This window comes from Lampris incognitus, chromosome 15 (assembly GCF_029633865.1).
Source record: "Lampris incognitus isolate fLamInc1 chromosome 15, fLamInc1.hap2, whole genome shotgun sequence".
Lineage (NCBI taxonomy): Eukaryota > Metazoa > Chordata > Actinopteri > Lampriformes > Lampridae > Lampris > Lampris incognitus.
In genome coordinates this window covers 22818217-22841502 of record NC_079225.1, presented here as the reverse complement: position 1 = coordinate 22841502, position 23286 = coordinate 22818217, and the positions used below count along the sequence as shown (strand labels likewise).

General features: G+C 40.8%; 2 protein-coding genes across 2 annotated transcripts; both read left to right on the top strand.

Moving 5' to 3' along the window:
- The first annotated feature begins 2841 nt into the window (after nucleotides 1-2841).
- eif2b2 (eukaryotic translation initiation factor 2B, subunit 2 beta) lies at nucleotides 2842-8777 on the top strand. The gene is made up of 8 exons (XM_056294783.1): nucleotides 2842-3244; nucleotides 3526-3646; nucleotides 3882-4036; nucleotides 4375-4538; nucleotides 4687-4782; nucleotides 7514-7651; nucleotides 7758-7824; nucleotides 8538-8777. The coding sequence occupies exons 1-8, from the start codon at nucleotides 3073-3075 to the stop codon at nucleotides 8693-8695; spliced, it is 1071 nt and encodes a 356-aa protein (XP_056150758.1). The 5' UTR covers nucleotides 2842-3072; the 3' UTR covers nucleotides 8696-8777.
- A 10386-nt stretch (nucleotides 8778-19163) lies between these two features.
- Nucleotides 19164-20431, top strand: LOC130125573 (translation initiation factor eIF-2B subunit beta-like). The gene is made up of 3 exons (XM_056295174.1): nucleotides 19164-19314; nucleotides 19421-19487; nucleotides 20200-20431. Exons 1-3 carry the CDS (start codon nucleotides 19294-19296, stop codon nucleotides 20355-20357), a joined length of 246 nt encoding a protein of 81 aa, XP_056151149.1. The 5' UTR covers nucleotides 19164-19293; the 3' UTR covers nucleotides 20358-20431.
- Nucleotides 20432-23286: the final 2855 nt, after the last annotated feature.

Genomic DNA, 23286 nt, shown 5'->3' with positions numbered 1-23286 from the left:
GTATTTATGGGTTTATTATAGTATTAGAGTAATAATCATAATAATAGATTAATAATAGTAAATAGAATATGTAGTATAAATAATGGTATAATAGTAGTATAATATAGGAAGATAATATAATTTAATATATAGTATAATATCTGAGTATAGTCCAGATGACATACCCGTGGAGGCATGGAGATGTTTAGGAGAGACGGCAGTGGAGTTTTTAACTAGATTGTTTAACACAATCTTGGAAACCAGAGGATGCCTGAGGAGTGGAGAAGAAGCATACTGGTACCGACCTTCAAGAATAAGGGGGATGTGCAGAGCTGTAGTAACTACAGAGGTAAAGTTGATCAGCCACAGCATGAAGATATGGGAAAGAGTATTGGAAGCTAGGTTAAGAGGAGAAGTGATGATTAGCGAGCAGCAGTATGGTTTCATGTCACGAAAGAGCAGTACAGATGTGATGTTTGCTTTGAGAATTTTGATGGAGAAGTATAGAGAAGGTCAGAGGGAACTAGATTATGTCAGTGGATTTAGAGAAAGCATATGACAGGGTGCAAAGAGAGGAGGTGTGGTATTGTATGAGGAACTCGGGAGTGGCAGCTAAGTATGTACTAGTGGTGCAGGATATGTATGAGGGCAGTGTAACAGTGGTGAGGTGTGCGGTAGGAGTGACGGATAGGGTCAAGGTGGAGGTGGGATTACATCAAGGATTGGCTTTGAGCCCTTCCTTGTCTGCAGTGGTGATGGACAGGTTGACGGACGCGATCAGGCAGGAGTCTCCGTCGACTATGATGTTTATGGATGACATTGTGAGCTGTAGCGAGAGTTGGGTGTAGGTTGAGGAGAGCCTGGAGAGGTGGAGGTATGCACTGGAGAGAAGAGGAATGAAAGTCAGTAGGAGCAAGACGGAATACCTATGCGTGAATGAGAGGGAGGACAGTGGAATGTTGAGGATGCAAGTTGACGAAGGTGTATGAGTTTAAATACTTGAGGTCAACTGTTCAAAAGTAATGAGGAGTGCAGAAAAGAGGTGAAGAAGAGAGTGCAGGCAGGGTGGAGTGGGTGGAGAAGAGGGTCAGGACTGATTTGTGACAGAAGGGTACCCAGCAAGAGTTGAAGGGAAGGTTTACAAGATGGTTGTGAGACCAGCTATGTTATATGGATTGGAGACAGTGGCACTGACGAAAAGACAGGAGGCAGAGCTGGAGGTGGCAGAGTTGAAGATGCTAAGATTTTCACTGAGAGTGATGAAGAAGGACAGGATTAGTAATGTTTACATTAGAGGGACAGCTCAGGTTGGACAGTTTGGAGACAAAGCAAGAGAGGCAAGATTGAGATGGCTTAGACATGTGTGGAGGAGAGATGCTGGGTATATTGAGAGAAGGATGCTGAATATGGAGCTGCCAGGGAAGAGGAAAAGAGGAAGGCCAAAGAGGAGGTTTACGGATGTGGTGAGGGGTGTGGTGAGGGGGGACATGCAGGTGGCTGGTGTGACAGAGAAAGATGCAGAGGACAGGAAGAAATGGAAACGGATGACCCACTGTGGTGACCCCTAACGGGAGCAGCCGAAAGTAGTAGTAGTAGAGTATTACATAGTAAATAATGAAATAAAAATATGTATTGGAGGCCTGGCTATGAATGACCCTCATGAATGCGTTGGGCTTGATCGTGGTGGACCGGAGCATTACGGCCATGGCTCCTAAACCCACAGTATGTGAAATCCCTCTTATTATTACCAGAAATCTCTTTCATACCAAGTTAAGTTAGAGGATTGCATATATATATATATATATATACACACACACACACACACACACACACACACACACACACACACACACACACACACACACACAAACTTAGAAGAAAAAGTAAGGAAATTTGTGTTTGGTAGATTATTTCCTTGTTGTAATAATGCTTTTGGACAATAAATCTTATACCAGGCACCTGATTGTCAGCACCTGGGGTACCAGAAACTCAAAACAAGAGTCAATAGCAACAGCAAAATAAGCTGTTTGGCACTGGCAGAGAAGATCTGGCAAATTTTTCATGGGCGCAACCCACAGACTCAGCTCTGCTGCTCATCCCACAAATGCATGTTCCTTACAAACGTGGCACAATTTAAAAGGGAAATAAACAGGCTTTCCAACGGTATAAGATTTATTGCTAAGAAGCATTGTTACAACAAAGAAATAATCTACCAAACACAAATTTCCTTACTTTTTGTGCTAAGTATATATACATACACACAAATACACACACACACAATAAAGTTGTGTACCCTGTGCAAATATAAACCAAATATTGCAAGAGTCAGTCAATATGATATTGATTCAAATATGGACAACTAAGCGGTTAAGACAGTTTGACCAGGTTTGACCAGGGCTTTCCTTTTTCTCTTAAAAAGATGGGATGAAAAGCAGCATATATTAATACGAAACAACACAACAGACTGTGCAACACACAGGCCACTTGAGATTTCATAAAACTATAGCATTTTATGACAATGAATTATTTTCCACCACGTTAAGTAATTCAGTTCATATAAGCCTAACGTTGATACACCCCCCCCCCCCTTGAGCGTCTAGCAGCGATTATACTCTATCAAGAATCTAAGTAACTGGAGACAAAACTTTTTTGTACTCCACGTAGATCACAGAGATGTGCACGCTATAGTGCTTTTTATTCAGAAAAACCGCGGCTCCCTCGTTTTCTTGTATTTGTTCACAGGTAGTATTGCCCGGTCCAATATGGCAGTGACGTTGATGTACGATCCATTGGCCAATGGCGGGCGGGCTCGCTCCCTCTCCCCCCCCCCCCCCTCTCGCTCTCTCTCGCTCAAATGTCTGGTTGTAATCATAAGAAAGAACGCCGGTAAGGGCTCCGGAGAGTTGACCTATAGTCATGGCTCGTGAATCGAGAAATTTAAGGAAAAGCTACAGGAATTGTATAACAATATAAATAAATAAGAATACGGTCTTTGTTGACCCGGAAACTATTTGCACTTCCGCCTCCCAAGATATTTCTGACGCAAACGTGTTGAAAACTCACAGCGAGGGAATAACTCTTCTTCGCGACGACATGCCAGGGTCAGATAAAGAAGCTGACCTTACCGAGAGAATTGAAGCTTTTGTTGCCGACTTGAAGCGCGGAGGCAGCGGGACGGGACCCTTGCGCGGCTCGGCCGAAACTGCCCGAGAGACGACCGCCCTGCTCCGTAGGATCACTTCCCAGGCACGATGGAACAGCGCAGGTTGTTACCTGTCAAGTTTAACCAATACAGTTAACGTTATAAGACAGCTAGTTTAGAGACTTCCCATTGAGGTGTCACTCCAAATGCCAAACACATAAACGTTTTTGCAGCTGTCTCATGTGATTAACTTGGTGTCATAGTGCCTTGCCTCATCCTCCTTCTGGATTTGTAGCGTGAGTCCTTATTGGTTTACTCTTAGTCAGCTCAACCTGCTATGCATCACATAGCTAGCAGATATTCAGACATCTTTCTTGTTTCCCCTTAAACATCTGCTGCCCTAGGTGATTTAATGGAGATCATTCGCAAAGAGGGGAGGAGGATGACAGCTGCCCAGCCCTCTGAGACCACGGTCGGTAACATGGTCAGACGGGTGCTTAGGATGATTAGAGAAGAATATGCCAGGTAAGTGGGCCGAGGGACCAGTCAGACCACCGTGACCCCACAGGGCAAGTTGCAGATCAAACTGATTTAAAGGTTATTAGATTTGTGGCAGGTGACCTTGCAAAAATAGAATATTGCTGTCTGAAGTCAAACTGCACCTTCTCCTTGGTAACCCAATATTGAGCTTTTATACTTAAATTGGGGAACTTTTCAGATTACCTCATACCATCGTTTCGATTCAACTTTTGTATTGTAGGTCTAGAGGCAGTGGCAGTGAGGAGACGGACCAACAAGAATCTCTCCACAAGCTGCTGACTTCAGGGGGACTCAGTGATGATAACTTCAGACAACATTTTGCCCCTCTTAAAGCCAATGTTATAGAGGCTATCAATGAGTTGCTCACAGAGCTGGGTAAGATTCTCTTTTAATATATTTTAAATTTATTTGTTCATCACCAGCTATTTGACACTTAAGAAATCCCGTCTTTTTACTTAAGTAAAATATACAAAACTTGATTTTGAGCATAATATCTGTATGCATGCGGTCTGCTTTAACAACATCTTTGTAACACCTTTTTTATATAGAACAATACGTATTGATCTTGACATTTGTGATTACAAAATTTTGTTCAAGCAAGATGAATAAGACCCAAAGGGTTTTTTTGGTCATCTCCTTTAATGAAATTCCAAATTGAATAATGTTGCTGGTTACAATTATACACCACATATGTTAACTGAATGATATTGCAGAGGGGACAACAGACAACATCGCTATACAGGCCCTGGAGCACATCCACTCTAATGAGGTTATCATGACCATCGGCCGTTCTCGCACTGTTGAAGCCTTCCTCAAAGATGCAGCACGCAAACGCAAGTTCCACGTTATCGTAGCGGAGTGTGCCCCCTTCTGCCAGGTAGGTGACATAACTTTCAAACGTGTCCGTTAAATAAAAAATCTCCCTTGTCCAGAATATTTGTGTTCATAATTAGAGGGACAGGAGGATGGGCAAGATGTAGCTTCATTTGTATTGGGTTCCCCCCCCCCCCTTCATTTTCCACAAGGGACATCAAATGGCAACAAGTCTCTCTGAAGCCGGCATTGAAACAACTGTGATTCCAGATGCTGCCATATTTGCCGTGATGTCTCGTGTTAATAAGGTACATGGTCAACACCTTGCATCATATTTCCCCACACTGAGGTCTGCCATCTCCCAGTTACTAAGTGCAGTCCCTTCGGGGAGTCTGTGTATGTATTCTGCTCTCTTTCTATTCTCTCTATCATGCTGACAATTGAGATTGGATAGACAGATTGAGGCCACTATGATTTGATTAAGAGGGAAATTGGCTAGGTTGAAAAAGGGTAAGGTACAGTTGATATAAAAATTCTACACCCCTGTAAAAATTGCAGGTTTTTGTGATGTAAAAAAAATGAAACCAAGATAAATCATGCCAGAACTTTGCCACCTTTTAATGTGAAATTGCAACCCATAAAATTAAAGTGAAAAACAAACCTTTTAAGGGAAAAAAAAGTAACCTGGTTGCATAAATGTGCACACCCCTAAAGTAATACTTTGTTGAAGCGCCTTTTGATTTCATCAGCTTAGCACATCTTGACTTGACAATATTTTCCCACTCTTAACATGTTTAATTAATCACTTAATGATGCTGACACATTGTGTTAGTTCAACTGAGCTTGAAATGTTTTGCAGCTGATTTTCGTTTGTACTCAGCATCTGGTGCCGCTCGTGTCAGTGTCCAACAATAGTCAACCAAAATTTTTGTTTACACTTTTATTTTTAACAGCATTTGAAATACAAACAAAGTACAGAACAAGAACTCTTGCTTGTTATCATCCAACACCAAAGACAGATATACAGGTATAGGTCATCATACAGGGATTTCAGCAATGTTGCCTAATGAGAAAGAAGAGAGAAAAAAATCCTAATCAACAACAGTTTCCTTTAAGTAGCAATCCCATTTTTGCCAGTATTTTTCCCCTTTGTCTTTCTGTAGACGAAGGGCGAAAGTCATCTTTTCTGTGGAGCATATATAATTGACAATTCCAGTAAAAAAGTCCATATTTGGAGGATTTCTCTGCAGCCAACATTTGGTGACAGCTTTTTTAGATGCTACTAGGAAATTATTTTTAGGAGATAGGCATCACCTTTATATAAGTTTTTAGGGGGAACTCCAAGATACAGAGAGGAGAAAGACACATCAAAATTAAAGCCCAGGATCCTAGATATCAAATGTCCCACTTTTCCCCAAAAAGGTTGAATATGTGGGCGCAACCAAAATATGTGGGGATGGTCCACTTGCATTGATCCACACTCTCTCCAACAAGGGTGCTGGGTCCCAGAAAACTTGGATTTCTGCTTTGGTTTTATAAAAAACCAAATCAAGGCCTTCCAGCAGAAGTCCCTCCAGGTCAGTGAGTTAGTGATGGTGCAGTGAGTTTCCCAGGCATGTAAAGCCATTCCTTTGTTGATTTGGATGTATGCTTTGAGTCGTTGTAGAGTTGAAAGGTGAAATTGTTTTTCATCCTCAGCTTTCTAGCATACACCTGAAGGTTTTGTGCCAAAATCGACTGGTATTTGGAGCTATTCATGATTCTCTCTGTGACTAAAGCCCCAGTTCCAGCTGAAGAAAATCAGCCCCAAAAGCCTGATGCCACCACCACCATGCTTCACTGTGGGTGTGGTGTTCTCTTCGGGATGTGCTGTGTTGTTATTGTGCCACACATACCTTTTGGAACTTGGCGAAACAGTTCAACCTTGGTCTCATCAGACCATAATAAATTTTTCCTACATGGTTTTCAGAGACTGAATGCATCCGTTTGCAAAATTTAGCCGGGCTTGGATGGTTTTTTTTTTTTTGTTTTTTTTTGTGAAAACGCTTCCGTCTTGCTGCCAAACCTCATAGCTCAGACATGTGAAGAATACGGGAGATTGTCGTCACATGTAGGGAACAACCAGTGCTTGGCAGAAATTTCTGCAGCTCGTTTAATGTTGCCGTAGGCCTCTTGGCAGCCTCCCTGACCAATTTTCTCCTTGTCTACTCATCAATCTGGAGGGACGTCCTGTTCTTAGTAATGTCCCTGTTGCACCATATTTTCTCTACTTGTTGATGATTGTCTTCACTGTGTTCCATGGTATATGTAGTGCCTTGGGAGATTATTTTGCACGCCTTTCTGGATCGATACCTTTCAACAATGAGAACCCGTTCATGCTTTGTAAACTCTTTGTGGACCATGGCTTTTGCAGCTGGATGCAACCAGGAAGATGTCAGGAATGTCCTGCAGGAACAGCTGAACTTTATTTGGGGCTAATCACAGTCACTTTAATTGATGGCAGGTGTATACTAACTGCTATTTAGCATGAGTTTGAATGTGATTGGTTAATTCTGAACACAGCCAAATTCCCAATTAAGGGTGTGCACACTTAATGAAATCAGGTTATTGCAAGCTTTGCATTTTTCTTTTTTTTTCTCTCTAAAATTTTTGGTTTTCACCTCATTTTTGTAGGTTGCAATTTCACCTTAAGGGTAGAAAAACTGGCATGACATATCTTGGTTTCATTTTTTTTACATCACATAAACCTGCAATTTTAACGGGGGTGTGTAGACTTTTTATATCCACTCTATCACTCATGTCATTTGACACAGAACCCACTGAGAAGGCCACAATTTTTGTTATTGTTGGGAGAACTGATTTAAAAGCATTTAAAAAAAACACACTCATTCAAGACAAACTTTTGATGTCTTTAACGACGTCATGGTCACAGATATTTTCTTAACTTGATACAGGTTCACTTACCACAAGAGAAAAACAAAGATCCATTGCCTCACTCTCCAAGTTCCATGGTAATGTTATATTGTGATCCCTTCCTAGGTTATCATTGGTACACAGACAATTCTAGCTAATGGAGGGCTTAGGGCCGTCAATGGGACACATACACTGGCATTGGCTGCGAAACACCACTCCACACCCCTGATCGTGTGTGCTCCCATGTTCAAGCTCTCACCTCAGGTAACAAATCAAAAATTGAAAAGCTGTAAAACTTTGTGTTCTGTCCTAAAGCATCATGATCAATTACAGAACTGATTGATGACATGCCTTTATGTTATGCCCTCAGTTCCCAAATGAAGAGGATACTTTCCATAAATTTGTCTCCCCACATGAGGTGCTCCCATTCACAGAAGGTAATGCTCACATTTTCAGTCAAGATGTAAATGGGCAATCCCACTGTTTTCCATCCAAGTGCCATTCATGCCTCGAAGTATGCAGGTTGTCATTCTGACAGATCACTGCACCATTTCTTTAGTTTACATTGCCGACCCTTCTCTGGTTGCAGGTGTGGTGATCTGTGCAGTGTTTGGTTGGAATAAAAACCTGTCTTGTGGATTTAAATGCCACAAGGCTAGCCCACCAATGTTTTGTCAAAAAAAGTAAAAGTTCTTTATATACTAGCCCAAACTAAACATTAGCATGTCTACAAGCATCTAATGAAGTATTATTATGAATTCTCTCTGGCAATTCACCGCCTTTGTAGCACATTTTCATGTGTCAAGAAAACAGTCTTCTGACATGACCAAATCCTATTGAGAAAGCCGTGAGAAACGTTTTTGGAAAAGATATGTTCTTATACCAACTGTAAGCCATCTATTTTATCTTATGTTTTAGATTAGTAGTTGCTTCATGAAGTTGCTAGAACTTAAATGACTCTAAATTCTACTAAAATATATCAGGCAGCGCAATTTGACAGTAATTGGATTGCATGTTCTTTTTATCTAGAGGGGGAAAAAGAACTGAAACAAGAGATCTTGAGGAAATTAATAAGAATAATCTACTTTTGCATCCTAAATCGATTGTGATTGATTATTTTTCTATTTGGTTTGACGTGCTTGTCTTTTAGGGGAGATTCTCTCCAAAGTGAATGTGCACTGTCCGGTGTTTGACTACGTCCCACCTGAGCTCATCACACTTTTCATCTCTAATATTGGAGGAAACGCACCCTCATACATCTACCGTCTGATGAGCGAGCTTTACCACCCAGAAGACCATGAACTCTAACCAGTGTAAATAAAATTGAAATGATTATTGCAACACCCTGTGGCTGCTCCGTGTTTGAAAGAAAATATAAAAATATGTTATTTGCCAAAGTGTGTCCTTACATTTACTCATGTGGCAGACTTACAATAGGGTCAGCAGCTGGTGTCATTGAGCACTACGCAGTAGCGAAGATTCAATTCAATTTATTGTCATTAAAAACAATGTGCAGGCACATGTTAAAAATGAAATAAGGGAATATTTATGTCAGAAGTGGGATTCAAACCCAAGCCTCCAGGGTAGATTAGGACCTGGTCTTAGCGCCTTAGACCGCTCGGCCATCCTGATTTAAAGATTGCATGTTATGTCACGTGCATTTAGTGTAACTACACCTTAGAAATGGAAAATGAAAATGCAAAGTAGATTTACATGCCACATATCACTATAACAGATAGTATATGCTCTTATGGTGATCTAAGTGTAGGCAGAGGGAGGGCACAGAAGTAGACACCAATGAGAAGGGTGTCGAAGTAAGGGTGCAATAGTAATAGACAACACCAACAGTCAAGTCAATTTTATTTGTACAGCCCAATGTCACAAATTACAAATTTACCTCAGGGGGCTTTACAGCAACACAACATTCTGTCCTTAGACCCTCGCATCGGATAAGGAACAACTCCCTAAAAAAAAAAAAAACCTTTAACAGGGAGAAAAAATAGGAAGAAACCTCAGGGACAGCAACAGAGGAGGGATCTCTCTCCCAAGACGGACAACGTGCAGTGGATGTTGTGTTTACACAATTTACAGAATACATCATTGAAAGAGGATAACTGAATTATAATGGAATTATAAAATTAATGAAGAATATGATGTGCAGGATGCCAAGCAGTGTCCAGACGCCACCGGAACTGCCCAGGACCCAAGCCACACGACCAGCATCACCATGTAAAAAACACAAAAAACAAAACAAAAACCCAGGATAACAAAATTATATGGATTTATAATATATATATATAAGAAGAAAATGTGATGAGGGGAATGCCAAGTAGCGTCCAGGTGGTGACCACCGTCACCACGGAGACCTGGGGGGAGGACCGACTGCATGTGCACACAAGGGAGACTCACATCACACCAATCACACACAAAAAGAGAAAGGAGAAGACATCATTCAGAGAGAGAGAGAAAAGACATGAAAGAACAGTTTGCAATAGTTATTAGTAGTCATAATCAGTTAAATCATCAATTAGTCATAATCTATATGCTGTAATCTCATCAGCAGAACAGTGATTGGTAAATTCATTGAGACAGAAACCGACCCATCATGCAGTACAGGTTGTGAAGCACTCAACTTAAAGGCAACTAATGTAAACTAAGGCAAAAAGACGAGTTTTAAGTTTGGATTTAAAGGACTCGACAGACTGTCTGATGGCAGCAGGCAGGTTATTCCACAAGAACGGGGCCCGATAGGAAAAGGCCCTGCCACCAGCTGACTTCTTTTTAACTTTGGGTACACACAGGAGCCCTGTATTTTGAGAGCGAAGAGCTCGAGGTGGAATGTATGGTTTAAGGAGATCAGACAGGTTACGATGGGGAAAGCCCATTTAGGATTTTATAAGTCAGGAGAACCACCTTGTGTTCTGATCTAACATGGATAGGAAGCCAGCGAAGGGAGGCAAGAATTGATGTAATATGGTCAAATTTCCTAGATTTAGTTAGGATTCTAGCAGCAGCATTCTGAACCATCTGAAGACGTTCAGTACTAGCATGTGGCAGACCTGACAACAGAACATTACAGTAATCAAGTCTGGATGAAACAAATGCACGTATTAGAGTCTCTGCGTCAATCATGGACAGAAAAGACTGAATTTTAGCCATGTTACGTAAGTGAAAAAAGGCAGTCTTGGTGACTTCTTTAATGTGCTTATCAAAAGAAAGGCTGGGCTCAAACGTAACACCAAGATTTTTGGCTGCCACACTTTGTGAAACCAGAGTTGTCGATCATTACCGTTACTTGACCAAACTGGTGTCTGTGTCTATCAGGGCCAATGACCAGCATCTCGGTTTTATCTGAATTTAAAAGCAGAAAGGTAAGGGACATCCAATTTTTCACAGTATCCAAGCAGGCCTCTAAATTAGTCATTTGAGTATGATCATCAGCCCTTATAGGCACATACAGCTGAGTAGCATCAGCATAGCAATGGAAATCTATTCCATAACTGCGTATAATTTGGCCAAGAGGTGTAATGTAAAGAGAGAAAAGTAGAGGGCCAAGAACTGAGCCCTGAAGTACACCATATTTAACGTCAGAGAATTTTGATGCAATATTACTATAGCAGACACAATGTGTTCTTCCAGATAAGTAGGACTTAAGCCAAGAGAGAGCCAAGCCAGAGACACCAAAATTACAATTTAATCTGTCTAATAGTATACAGTGATCAGTGGTGTCAAAGGCTGCACTGGGTTCCAATAGTAGAATCAAAGAAGTGGAATCAGAGTCCATAGCTAGTAAAAGATCATTCACCACTCTGGTCAGAGCAGTTTCAGTGGAGTGACAGGGCCTGAAAGCTAATTGAAAAGGTCCATATAGATGGTTTTCTTCTATATGGGTCGAAAGTTGTTGATACACAACTCTCTCTAGTACTTTAGAAAAGAATGGAAGATTAGAGACTGGTCAATAGTTATTAAAAGACCCTGGATTGAGGTGCGTTTTTTTTTTTTAAGTAGAAGTTTAACCACAGCGGTCTTAAAACTGCTAGGAACAATGCCAGTAGTAAGTGATAAATTAACGATGTCTAGCACTGTACGTTTTGCTGGTAAGGGTCAATAATAGTATTAAATATTCATATCAGCCTTTAAACCTGGTATAAGCAATTGCACTTGCTACACAGACCAATGTGCCAGTAGACCAAGGGTCTCAAACTCAAATTAACTGGGGGCCACTTGACAGGTGGTCTAGGGATGAAGAAAAAAACTTCGATTATATAACCTTCACATGGTTTTATTACTATTTCAAATGTTTTCATAGTTTTCACATGAATAGGTTATTTAAACTTCTCTTACCTTACCATGTATAGAAGAAAAGTGAAAGCAGTAGAAAACCGGTGAATTAAGCCAAAAAACACACTCAAGCTCATTGAACACGCTCACTCACGCTGACGCACCAAACCTCCCAGCATGCAGTGCAGAGAGAGAGAGAGAGAGAGAGAGAGAGAGAGAGAGAGAGAGAGAGAGAGAGAGAGAGAGAGAGAGAGAGAGAGAGAGAGAGAGAGAGCTGCAAAATTGACATTAGGCCATGTCATCTGCAACTGGCTTCAGTGTGTGTGTGTGTGTGTGTGTGTGTGTGTGTGTGTATGTGTGTGTGTGTGTGTGTGTGTGTGTGTGTGTGTGTGTGTGTGTGTGTGTGTGTGTGTGTGTGTGTGCTGCAAAACTGACATCTGCAACTGGCCTCACAACTAATCTTAACTGAGTACTTTGAACTAGAAACAAAGAGAAGTTAAAAAAAAACTGAAAGTAGTTATGCAAAATGGATACACTGTCCAAATCTCTTAATAAATATAAAACATAGCGCGGGCCAGACGTGGCTCGTGGCCCGGTAGTTTGAGACCCCTGCACTAGACAGTCTGCAGGTCGTGAGACTATTTAAGAATTAGGGATGAAGAGGAGAGACTTATTAGTAACCCTTATACACTTCCCTTTACTAAAAGTTGAATTATTGTTTTTAATCGAGAAATCATATATATCTGGTCCATGGCTTGTTACCAGACTCAGTGTTGTCTGTACTGTTAGTAACAGTCATTAAGGACAAAGTTGGTAAAGTATGCAGCCTAGAGAACTACAGGCCTATAGCTCTAGCCAGCATACTGTCAAAAGTGCTAGAAAGAATCCTACTGGATAGAGCGCATGAATTTATCACCTCCACGGATAACCAGTTTGGTTTTAAAGCTAGACATGGCACTGACTTATGTATATATACCTTAAAGGAAATTATTATCAAATACAGAGGCCAAAACTCACCGGTTCTTATGTGTTTTATTGATGCTTCAAAAGCTTTTCATCGTGTTAATCACAGAAAGTTGTTTGTTAAATTGAGTCAAAGAGGGGTGCCCAAATACACTGTGAGAATCCTGGTTTATTGGTATGCCCACCAGACTATCCAATAAAATGGGGTAATAGTGTTTCAGCCCCATTTGGGGTCAGCATTGGTGTCAGACAAGGGGGGATTCTGTCTCCAGTTCTCTACAATTTATATATTGATGATTTGTCCAAGCAGCTGAAAGCCTGTAACACTGGGTGCATGATGGGTAATACCTTAGTGAACCATACTATGTATGCAGATGACCTTGTCATCCTTAGTCCCTGTAGCGCTGGTCTCCAGCAGCTCCTTGATATATATGTTCTGTGTTTGGGGTGGAGCATGATATCAAATACAATGCTAGTAAGAGTGTTGTCATGATCTGCAGAACCAAAGAGGTCACTCAACTAAAATTTCCTGATTTTGATATTGATTTTATTTCGGACACGTTAAACTAACAAAATAAAACACGTAGGCAGGAATAAAAGAACAAATGGAAATAATAGTGAACATATTTTGCAAACTCTCTGTAACAACACAAGTAATAACTGGACCATGTTCGACAAGGGCGCAGGATGAAGTAAAGAATTTTACTTTAAGAACTTTAGTTTATTTAATTGTCTGATAATAATCTTGGGGTATGTAATAAGGTGAAATATCTTGGGCACTATATCACTGAACATATGACAGACGATGATGATTATATTTATAGGCAATGCCGCTTGATGTATGCACAAGTAAACACTCTGTCACGCAAGTTTGGTATGTGTTCAGTTAGTGTGAGGATGTCTCTGTTCAGAGCATATTGTACAAACCATATACTGCCCCCCCGTGGTCAAACTATAAAACGCAAGCTTACAGAGGCTTCGAGTAGCTTATAATGATGCAAGGAGAATACTATTAAAAGACCTGGACGGTGTAGTGCAAGTGAAATGTTTGTGGCTGCAGGAGTCAATACCTTTCAGGCTCTTCTAAGAAATCTCATGTATAAATTTATTTGCCAGCTCAATGACTGATAATGTAATCATCAACAGTTTAACTAATATAAGATTCAGTGCCACACGCTACCAAGACACTGATTTGTTCCATTTATATTATTCAATTCAATTCAATTTTATTGTCATTAAAAACAATGTGCAGGCAAATGTTAAAAATGAAATGAAGGCTGTGGCTTCACCAAACAGTGCAAGACAGACACAGACAAACACAGCAAACACAGTATAAGATATACACACGAAGACCAAAAGCTAAAAATCAATTATTTTATTGTGTTTACTCTTTGTATTGGCTGGGGTTTGTCTTTTACCTGTTTGTCTTTGTCTGTTATGGACCCTGAGTCTGCAATAAAGTTTCGAATTGAATTGAATTGAATCCTATTGTTGTTCATACTTTTACATTTTGGGCTTCGGCCCCTTCTACTGATTGGGGAGAAACAGCGCTTCAAAGTAAACCTTGGAAGCGTATAACTGTGATAGAAAGAAAAAAGCATGTAAGGACTACACATGTCCTGTAGGAGGAAGTCCCGAACATGCCTTTTTTTTTTGCTAAATAATTGTTGCAAAACAATCAGTATTATTATCAAATGTTATTATACTGATGAGGTTGTACAACGCGTACATGCCAAGGCCACCCATTGGCACCCAAGTGTTCATTTTTTGCCTGATTTCCCCAAATTAATATTTGTTTAAAATAAAGGATGCAGGTGTATTTTTTTGCATAGCATACAAAACACAATCTATTACTATGACTAGAACTAAAACACGTGGGGGGGCCCTCAAAAGAGACTGGGTCCCTTAGTCTGACTAGAACTAAAACACGTGGGGGGGGACCCTCAAAAGAGACCGGGTCCCGCTGTATTGCTCAGGCTGCACTACAGCGTCTATTCACAGGCGCGATCCCACTACTGAGCGGCACGGGGGCTTTGACCTGCTCCGTTGCCGGCCTGGGCCGGTGCACCCCTCTTTGGACGACCTGGTGGTCCTAGGCTCCCCCCGGAACACCATATCGATACCGAACTTAGTGCGGACACCCGATCGGCATAGTCCGCTGCAGCTCAGAGCCCCTGAGCTCAATCGATCCGCCAGTCTCAGCCTCCCAGTGACTTGGATTACAGGCGCGCGCCACCGCGCCCGGCGAGAATCTCCGAGTACAAATAGGTGCTTTGTCTCTCAGTGCTGTGACGTCACCAAAGTGGCTGCTATGCTGTGTTTGGAAAAAAATATAAAACTATGCAAACTGATTTGCCAAAGTGTGTCCTTACGTTTACTCATTTGGCAGACTTACAAGAGGGTCAGCACTTAGCAGCTGGCGTCATTGAGCACTACTAGTAATCATAACCAAGATTGAATGGCATGTCACGTGCATTTCGTGCAATTACGAAATGGAAAATGAAAATGCAAATTAGATTAACATGCCACATATCACTGTAACAGATAGATCATCATAACAGCATATACTAACTGTAAGTAGAGGGAAGACACAGAAGTGGACACCAATGAGAAGGGTGTCAAAGTAAGGGTGCAGTAGTAATAGACAAAACCAATAGTAGTATTAAATATTCATATCAGCCTTTAAACCTGGGATAAGGGATTGCAGTTGGTACACAGGCCAATGTTCCACTAGACCAGGGGTCTCAAACTCAAACTAGAAAAATGCTTTTACACAGAAAAAGCGTGTGAATGCTGAGCTGCTGAAAGAAATCGCGAAAGCATTGCTGAAAATGGATAAATAGGAAAAGTCAGAGTCACTAGCCTACCTGGAAACTGAAATGTGAAATGACTGAATATTTTAAAAGTTTTAAAGGTATAAAAAACTGAAAAATGTGCCATAATGTGCTAAATACATAAATCGTTTGATTGTTGAATGGTTTCTGTAGTTTAAAGTATGAAAAAGTGGAAGTGGTGCCACTAATAAAGAACTGTAAAGCAATAGTGTGAATGCCCAGCATTCACACTAATTAGGCTGGCAGTTGAGTTTCAAATTGATATGTGATGTCACAATAGGACTGAACGTTCTAACAGGCAAAGTGTATGGCAGAATTGCTAAAATTTAGATAAAATAATTTTAAAATCTGACTAGGATTCTGAAAGAGCTGAATGTCCTGAACTGTTTACGCTTTAAATGGGGTTTCTAGCTCAAAAAATGAAGGAGGAGATACAGTTCAAAGGTGATGAGGGTTTCAACCTTTCCCCATAGACTTCCATTGTTTTGAAAAAGTAGAAAAAGCTTAATATGTCTAAAAGTATAAAAGATTTCAAAAACCGAAACGTGAGCCTTAATGGGCTTAAAGACATGAACATTTTGATACCTGAATGGTTTCAGTGGCTAAAAGTATGAAGGAGTAAAAGAGGTGGAAAGTTGCAAAAGTCCCCCATTGACTCCCATTCAAAAAAGGGCTGAAAAAGGTTGAATATTTCAAAATGTTCAAAAGGTATGAAAAATCGGAAAGGGGAGCAATAATGTCCTTAATGAGTTGAACATTTTGATAGTTGAATGGTTTCAGTAGCTAAAAGTATGAAGGAGCTACAAAGTGTCAAATAATGGGCGGAAGAAAAATAAATAAATAACGAACTGCAAAGCAATAGTGTGAATGCTGGGCATTCACACTAATTACCTGGGGGGCCACTTGACAGGTGGTCTTATGGAGGAGCACCGGTGCAATAGGGATGAAGGGAAAAAAATTGTTCGATTATATAATATTCACGTCGTTTTTATTATTTCACATTTTTTCAGAGTTTTCACATGAATAGGTAACTATAGTATATACATAGCGTAGCCTGGCCAACACCTACGTTTTTAGCCTACTTCTTGCCAGAAACCTGGCACTTCATCTGCTGATACAGGTGAGGCACGTTTGCTTTCAGGGACTGGGCAGTGGACACCCCGAGGACAGCCTGGAGATGTTCATTGGTCAGTCTGGACCCATGCTTTGTTTAATTAAAGTTCATAGTTGAGAAGTTTCTTACGCAGAGAAGTGCTGCCGAAAAGACACATGACCTGCCCGAACAGTTTGGACAACTCTGTGGATGTTTTGGGAAGCTCTGACAAACTGTCCAAGCATCTCCTGCTTTCCTTGTTTCTCTCTGAACTTAACCTTGAGCTCAGTGTTGCACTGCAGGTGTTTGAGCTCCATTTGAAATGTATTTGGGAGCATACAACTAACTGTATTGTTGATAAGGCATACCTGCAGTCAGCTGAGACTGAAGAGGTGACTTAGATGAGTGATGAAACGTTTCTCTCAATAACTGTGTGTCCAGATGAACTGATTCAACTTTCTTTCTTTGAGTGTGTGAAATCGTTTGCTTTAGTGCACAACTGTCTGTACATGTCGCCTGACAACTCGTTTGTACTCAGCATCTGGTGCCGCTCGTGTCAGTGTCCAACAATAGTCAACCAACATTTTTTTTACACTTTTATTTTTAACAGCATTTGAAATACAAACAAACAAAGCACAAAACAAGAAATCTTGTTTGTTATCATCCAACACCAAAGACAGATATACAGGTATGGGTCATCACACAGGGATTTCAGCAATGTTGCCTAATGAGAAAGAAGAGAGAAAAAAAATCCTTATCAACAACAGTTTCCTTTAAGTAGCAATCCCATTTTTGCCAGTATTTTTCCCCTTTGTCTTTCTGTAGACGAAGGGCGAAAGTCATCTTTTCTGTGGAGCATATATAATCGACAATTCCAGTAAAAAGGTCCATATTTGGAGGATTTCTCTGCAGCCAACATTTGGTGACAGCTTTTTTAGATGCTACTAGGAAATTCTTTTAGGAGCTATGCATCACCTTTATCTAAGTTTTTAGGGGGAACTCCAAGATACAGAGAGGAGAAAGACACATCAAAATTAAAGCCCAGGATCCTAGATATCAAATGTCCCACTTTTCCCCAAAAAGGTTGAATATGTGGGCGCAACCAAAATATGTGGGGATGGTCCACTTGCATTGATCCACACTCTCTCCAACAAGGGTGCTGGGTCCCAGAAAACTTGGATTTCTGCTTTGGTTTTATAAAAAACCAAATCAAGGCCTTCCAGCAGAAGTCCCTCCAGGTCAGTGAGTTAGTGATGGTGCAGTGAGTTTCCCAGGCATGTAAAGCCATTCCTTTGTTGATTTGGATGTATGCTTTGAGTCGTTGTAGAGTTGAAAGGTGAAATTGTTTTTCATCCTCAGCTTTCTAGCATACACCTGAAGGTTTTGTGCCAAAATCGACTGGTATTTGGAGCTATTCATGATTCTCTCTGTGACTAAAGCCCCAGTTCCAGCTGAAGAAAATCAGCCCCAAATGCCTGATGCTGCCACCACCATGCTTCACTGTGGGTGTGGTGTTCTCTTCGGGATGTGCTGTGTTGTTATTGTGCCACACATACCTTTTGGAACTTGGCCAAATAGTTCAACCTTGGTCTCATCAGACCATAATAAATTTTTCCTACATGGTTTTCAGAGACTGAATGCATCGGTTTGCAAAATTTAGCCGGGCTTGGATGTTTTTTGGGGGGGGGGGGTTGTGTGAAAAGGCTTCCCGTCTTGCTGCCATACCTCGTAGCCCAGACATGTGAAGAATACGGGAGATTGTCGTGACATGTAGGGAACAACCAGTGCTTGGCAGAAATTTCTGCAGCTTCTTTAATGTTGCTGTAAGCCTCTTGGCAGCCTCACTGACCAATTTTCTCCTTGTCTACTCATCAATCTGGAGGGACGTCCTGTTCTTGGTAATGTTCCTGAGATTATTTTGCATGCCTTTCTGGATCGATACCTTTCAACAATGAGAACCCGTTCATGCTTTGTAAACTCTTTGTGGACCATGGCTTTTGCAGCTGGATGCAACCAGGAAGATGCCAGGAATGTCCTGCAGGAAAAGCTGAACTTTATTTGGGGCTAATCACAGTCACTTTAATTGATGGCAGGTGTATACTAACTGCTATTTAACATGAGTTTGAATGTGATTGGTTAATTCTGAACACAGCCAAATCCCCAATTAAGGGTGTGCACACTTAATGAAATCAGGTTATTGCAAGATTTGTATTTTTTTTTCTCCCTACAATGTTTGGTTTTCACTTTATTTTTATAGGTTGCAATTTCACCTTAAGGGTAGAAAAACTGGCATGACATATCTTGGTTTCATTTTTTTCATCACATAAACCTGCCATTTTAACAGGTGTGTGTAAACTTTTTATATCCACTCTATCACTCATTTGACACAGAACCCACTGAGAAGGCCACAATCATTTTTTTGGGGGGGAGGTGATTTAAAAGCAGTTAAAAAAAAATCAACTCTCATTCAAGACAAACTTTTGATGTCTTTAATGATGTCATGGTCACAGATATTTTCTTAACTTGATACAGGTTCACTTACCACAAGAGAAAAAAAAAAGATCCATTGCCTCACTCTCCAAGTTCCATGGTAATGTTATATTGTGATCCCTTCCTAGGTTATCATTGGTACACAGACAATTCTAGCTAATGGAGGGCTTAGGGCCGTCAATGGGACACATATACTGGCATTGGCTGCGAAACACCACTCCACACCCCTGATCGTGTGTGCTCCCATGTTCAAGCTCTCACCTCAGGTAACAAATCAAAAATTGAAAAGCTGTAAAACTTTGTGTTCTGTCCTAAAGCATCATGATCAATTACAGAACTGATTGATGACATGCCTTTATGTTATGCCCTCAGTTCCCAAATGAAGAGGATACTTTCCACAAATTTGTCTCCCCACATGAGGTGCTCCCATTCACAGAAGGTAATGCTCACATTTTCAGTCAAGATGTAAATGGGCAATCCCACTGTTTTCCGTCCAAGTGCCATTCATGCCTCGAAGTATGCAGGTTGTCATTCTGACAGATCACTGCACCATTTCTTTAGTTTACATTGCCGACCCTTCTCTGGTTGCAGGTGTGGTGATCTGTGCAGTGTTTGGTTGGAATAAAAACCTGTCTTGTGGATTTAAATGCCACAAGGTTAGCCCACCAATGTTTTGTCAAAAAAGTAAAAGTTCTTTATATACTAGCCCAAACTAAACATTAGCATGTCTACAAGCATCTAATGAAGTATTATTATGAATTCTCTCTGGCAATTCACCGCCTTTGTAGCACATTTTCATGTGTCAAGAAAACAGTCTTCTGACATGACCAAATCCTTTTGAGAAAGCCGTGAGAAACGTTTTTGGAAAAGATATGTTCTTATACCAACTGTAAGCCATCTATCTTATCTTATGTTTTAGATTAGTAGTTGTTTCATGAAGTTGCTAGAACTTAAATGACTCTAAATTCTACTAAAATATATCAGGCAGCGCAATTTGACAGTAATTGGATTGCATGTTCTTTTTATCTAGAGGGGGAAAAAGAACTGAAACAAGAGATCTTGAGGAAATTAATAAGAATAATCTACTTTTGCATCCTAAATCGATTGTGATTGATTATTTTTCTATTTGGTTTGACGTGCTTGTCTTTTAGGGGAGATTCTCTCCAAAGTGAATGTGCACTGTCCGGTGTTTGACTACGTCCCACCTGAGCTCATCACACTTTTCATCTCTAATATTGGAGGAAACGCACCCTCATACATCTACCGTCTGATGAGCGAGCTTTACCACCCAGAAGACCATGAACTCTAACCAGTGTAAATAAAATTAAAATGATTATTGCAACACCCTGTGGCTGCTCTGTGTTTGAAAGAAAATATAAAAATATGTTAAGTTATTTGCCAAAGTGTGTCCTTACATTTACTCATGTGGCAGACTTACAAGAGGGTCAGCAGTTAGCAGCTGGCGTCATCGAGCACTACGCAGTAGCCAAGATTCAATTCAATTTATTGTCATTAAAAACGAAATGAGGGAATATTTATGTCAGAAGTGGGATTCGAACCTAAGCCTCCAGGCGAGACTACGACCTGGACGTAGCGCCTTAGACCGCTCGGCCACCCTGACTTAAAAATTGCATGTCATGTCACGTGCATTTAGTGTAACTACACCTTAGAAATGGAAAATGAAAATGCAAAGTAGATTTACATGCCACATATCACTATAACAGATAGTATATGCTCTTATGGTGATCTAAGTGTAGGCAGAGGGAGGGCACAGAAGTAGACACCAATGAGAAGGGTGTCGAAGTAAGGGTGCAATAGTAATAGACAACACCAACAGTCAAGTCAATTTCATTTGTACAGCCCAATGTCACAAATTACAAATTTGCCTCAGGGGGCTTTACAGCAACACAACATTCTGTCCTTAGACCCTCTCATCAGATAAGGAACAACTCCCTAAAAAAAAAAAAAAAAAAAACCTTTAACAGGGAGAAAAAATAGGAAGAAACCTCAGGGACAGCAACAGAGGAGGGATCTCTCTCCCAAGACGGACAACGTGCAGTGGATGTTGTGTTTACACAATTTACAGAATACATCATTGAAAGAGGATAACTGAATTATAATGGAATTATAAAATTAATGAAGAATATGATGTGCAGGATGCCAAGCAGTGTCCAGACGCCACCGGAACTGCCCAGGACCCAAGCCACACGACCAGCATCACCATGTAAAAAACACAAAAAACAAAACAAAACCCAGGATAACAAAAATTATATGGATTTATAATATATATATAAGAAGAAAATGTGATGAGGGGAATGCCAAGTAGCGTCCAGGTGGTGACCACCGTCACCACGGAGACCTGGGGGGAGGACCGACTGCATGTGTACACAAGAGAGACTCACATCACACCTATCACACACAAAAAGAGAAAGGAGAAGACATCACTCAGAGAGAGAGAGAAAAGACATGAAAGAACAGTTTGCAATAGTCATTAGTCATAATCAGTTAAATCATCAATTAGTCATAATCTATATGCTGTAATCTCATCAGCAGAACAGTGATTGGCAAATTCATTGAGACAGAAACCGACCCATCATGCAGTACAGGTTGTGAAGCGCTCAACTTAAAGGCAACTAATTGTAGGTTAAGGCAAAAAGACGAGTTTTAAGTTTGGATTTAAAGGACTCGACAGACTGTCTGATGGCAGCAGGCAGGTTATTCCACAAGAACGGGGCCCGATAGGAAAAGGCCCTGCCTCCAGCTGACTTCTTTTTAACTTTGGGTACACACTGGAGCCCTGTATTTTGAGAGCGAAGAGCTCGAGATGGAATGTATGGTTTAAGGACTTAAGCCAAGAGAGAGCTAAGCCAGAGACACCAGAATTACAGTTTAATCTGTCTAATATTATACAGTGATCAATGGTGTCAAAGGCTGCACTGAGGTCCAATAGTAGAATCGAAGAAGTGGAATCAGAGTCCATAGCTAGTAAAAGATCATTCACCACTCTGGTCAGAGCACTTTCAGTGGAGTGACAGGGCCTGAAAGCTGATTGAAAAGGTCCATATAGATGGTTTTCTTCTATATGGGTCGAAAGTTGTTGATACACAACTCTCTCTAGTACTTTAGAAAAGAATGAAAGATTAGAGACTGGTCGATAGTTATTAAGAGACCCTGGATTGAGGTGCGTTTTTTTTTTAAGTAGAGGTTTAACCACAGCGGTCTTAAAACTGCTGGGAACAATGCCAGTAGTAAGTGATAAATTAAAGATGTCTAGCACTGTACGTTTTGCTGGTAAGGGGTCAATAATAGTATTAAATATTCAAATCAGCCTTTAAACCTGGTATAAGCAATTGCACTTGTTACACCCCTCTTCAGACGACCTGGTAGTCCCGGACTCCCCCCGGAGCACTATATCGATATCGAACTTAGTGCGGACACCCGATCGGCATAGTCCGCTGCAGCTCAGAGCCCCTGAACTCAATCGATCCGCCAGCCTCAGCCTCCCGGTGACTTGGATTACAGGTGCGCGCCACCGTGCACAGCGAGACCATCTCAGTACAAATAGGTGCTTTGTCTCTCAGTACTGTGACGTCACCAAAGTGGCTGCTATGATGTGTTTGAAAGAAAATATATAAAACTATGCAAACTGATTTGCCAAAGTGTGTCCTTACATTGACTCATTTGGCAGACTTACAAGAGGGTCAGCACTTAGCAGCTGGCGTCATTGAGCACTACGTAGTAATCATAACCAAGATCACATGGCATGTCACGTGCATTTCGTGTAACTACGCCTTAGAAATGGAAAATTAAAATGCAAATTAGATGAACATGCCACATATAACTATAACAGATAGATCACCATAACAGTATATACTAAGTGTAGGTAGAGGGAGGACAGAAGTAGACACCAATGAGAAGGGTGTCAAAGTAAGGGTGCAGTAGTAATAGACAACACCAATAGTAGCATTAAATATTCATATCATCCTTTAAACCTGGGATAAGGAATTGCTCTTGGTACACAGGCCAATGTTCCACTAGACCAGGGGTCTCACACTCAAATTACCTGGGGGGCCACTTGAAAGGTGGTCTTATGGAGGAGCACCAGTGCAATAGGGATGAAGAAAAAAATTGTTCGATTATATAACGTTCACGTCGATTTTATTATTTCACATTTTTTTCCCAGAGTTTTCACATTAATAGGTAAGTACAGTGCATCCGGAAAGTATTCACACCCCTTC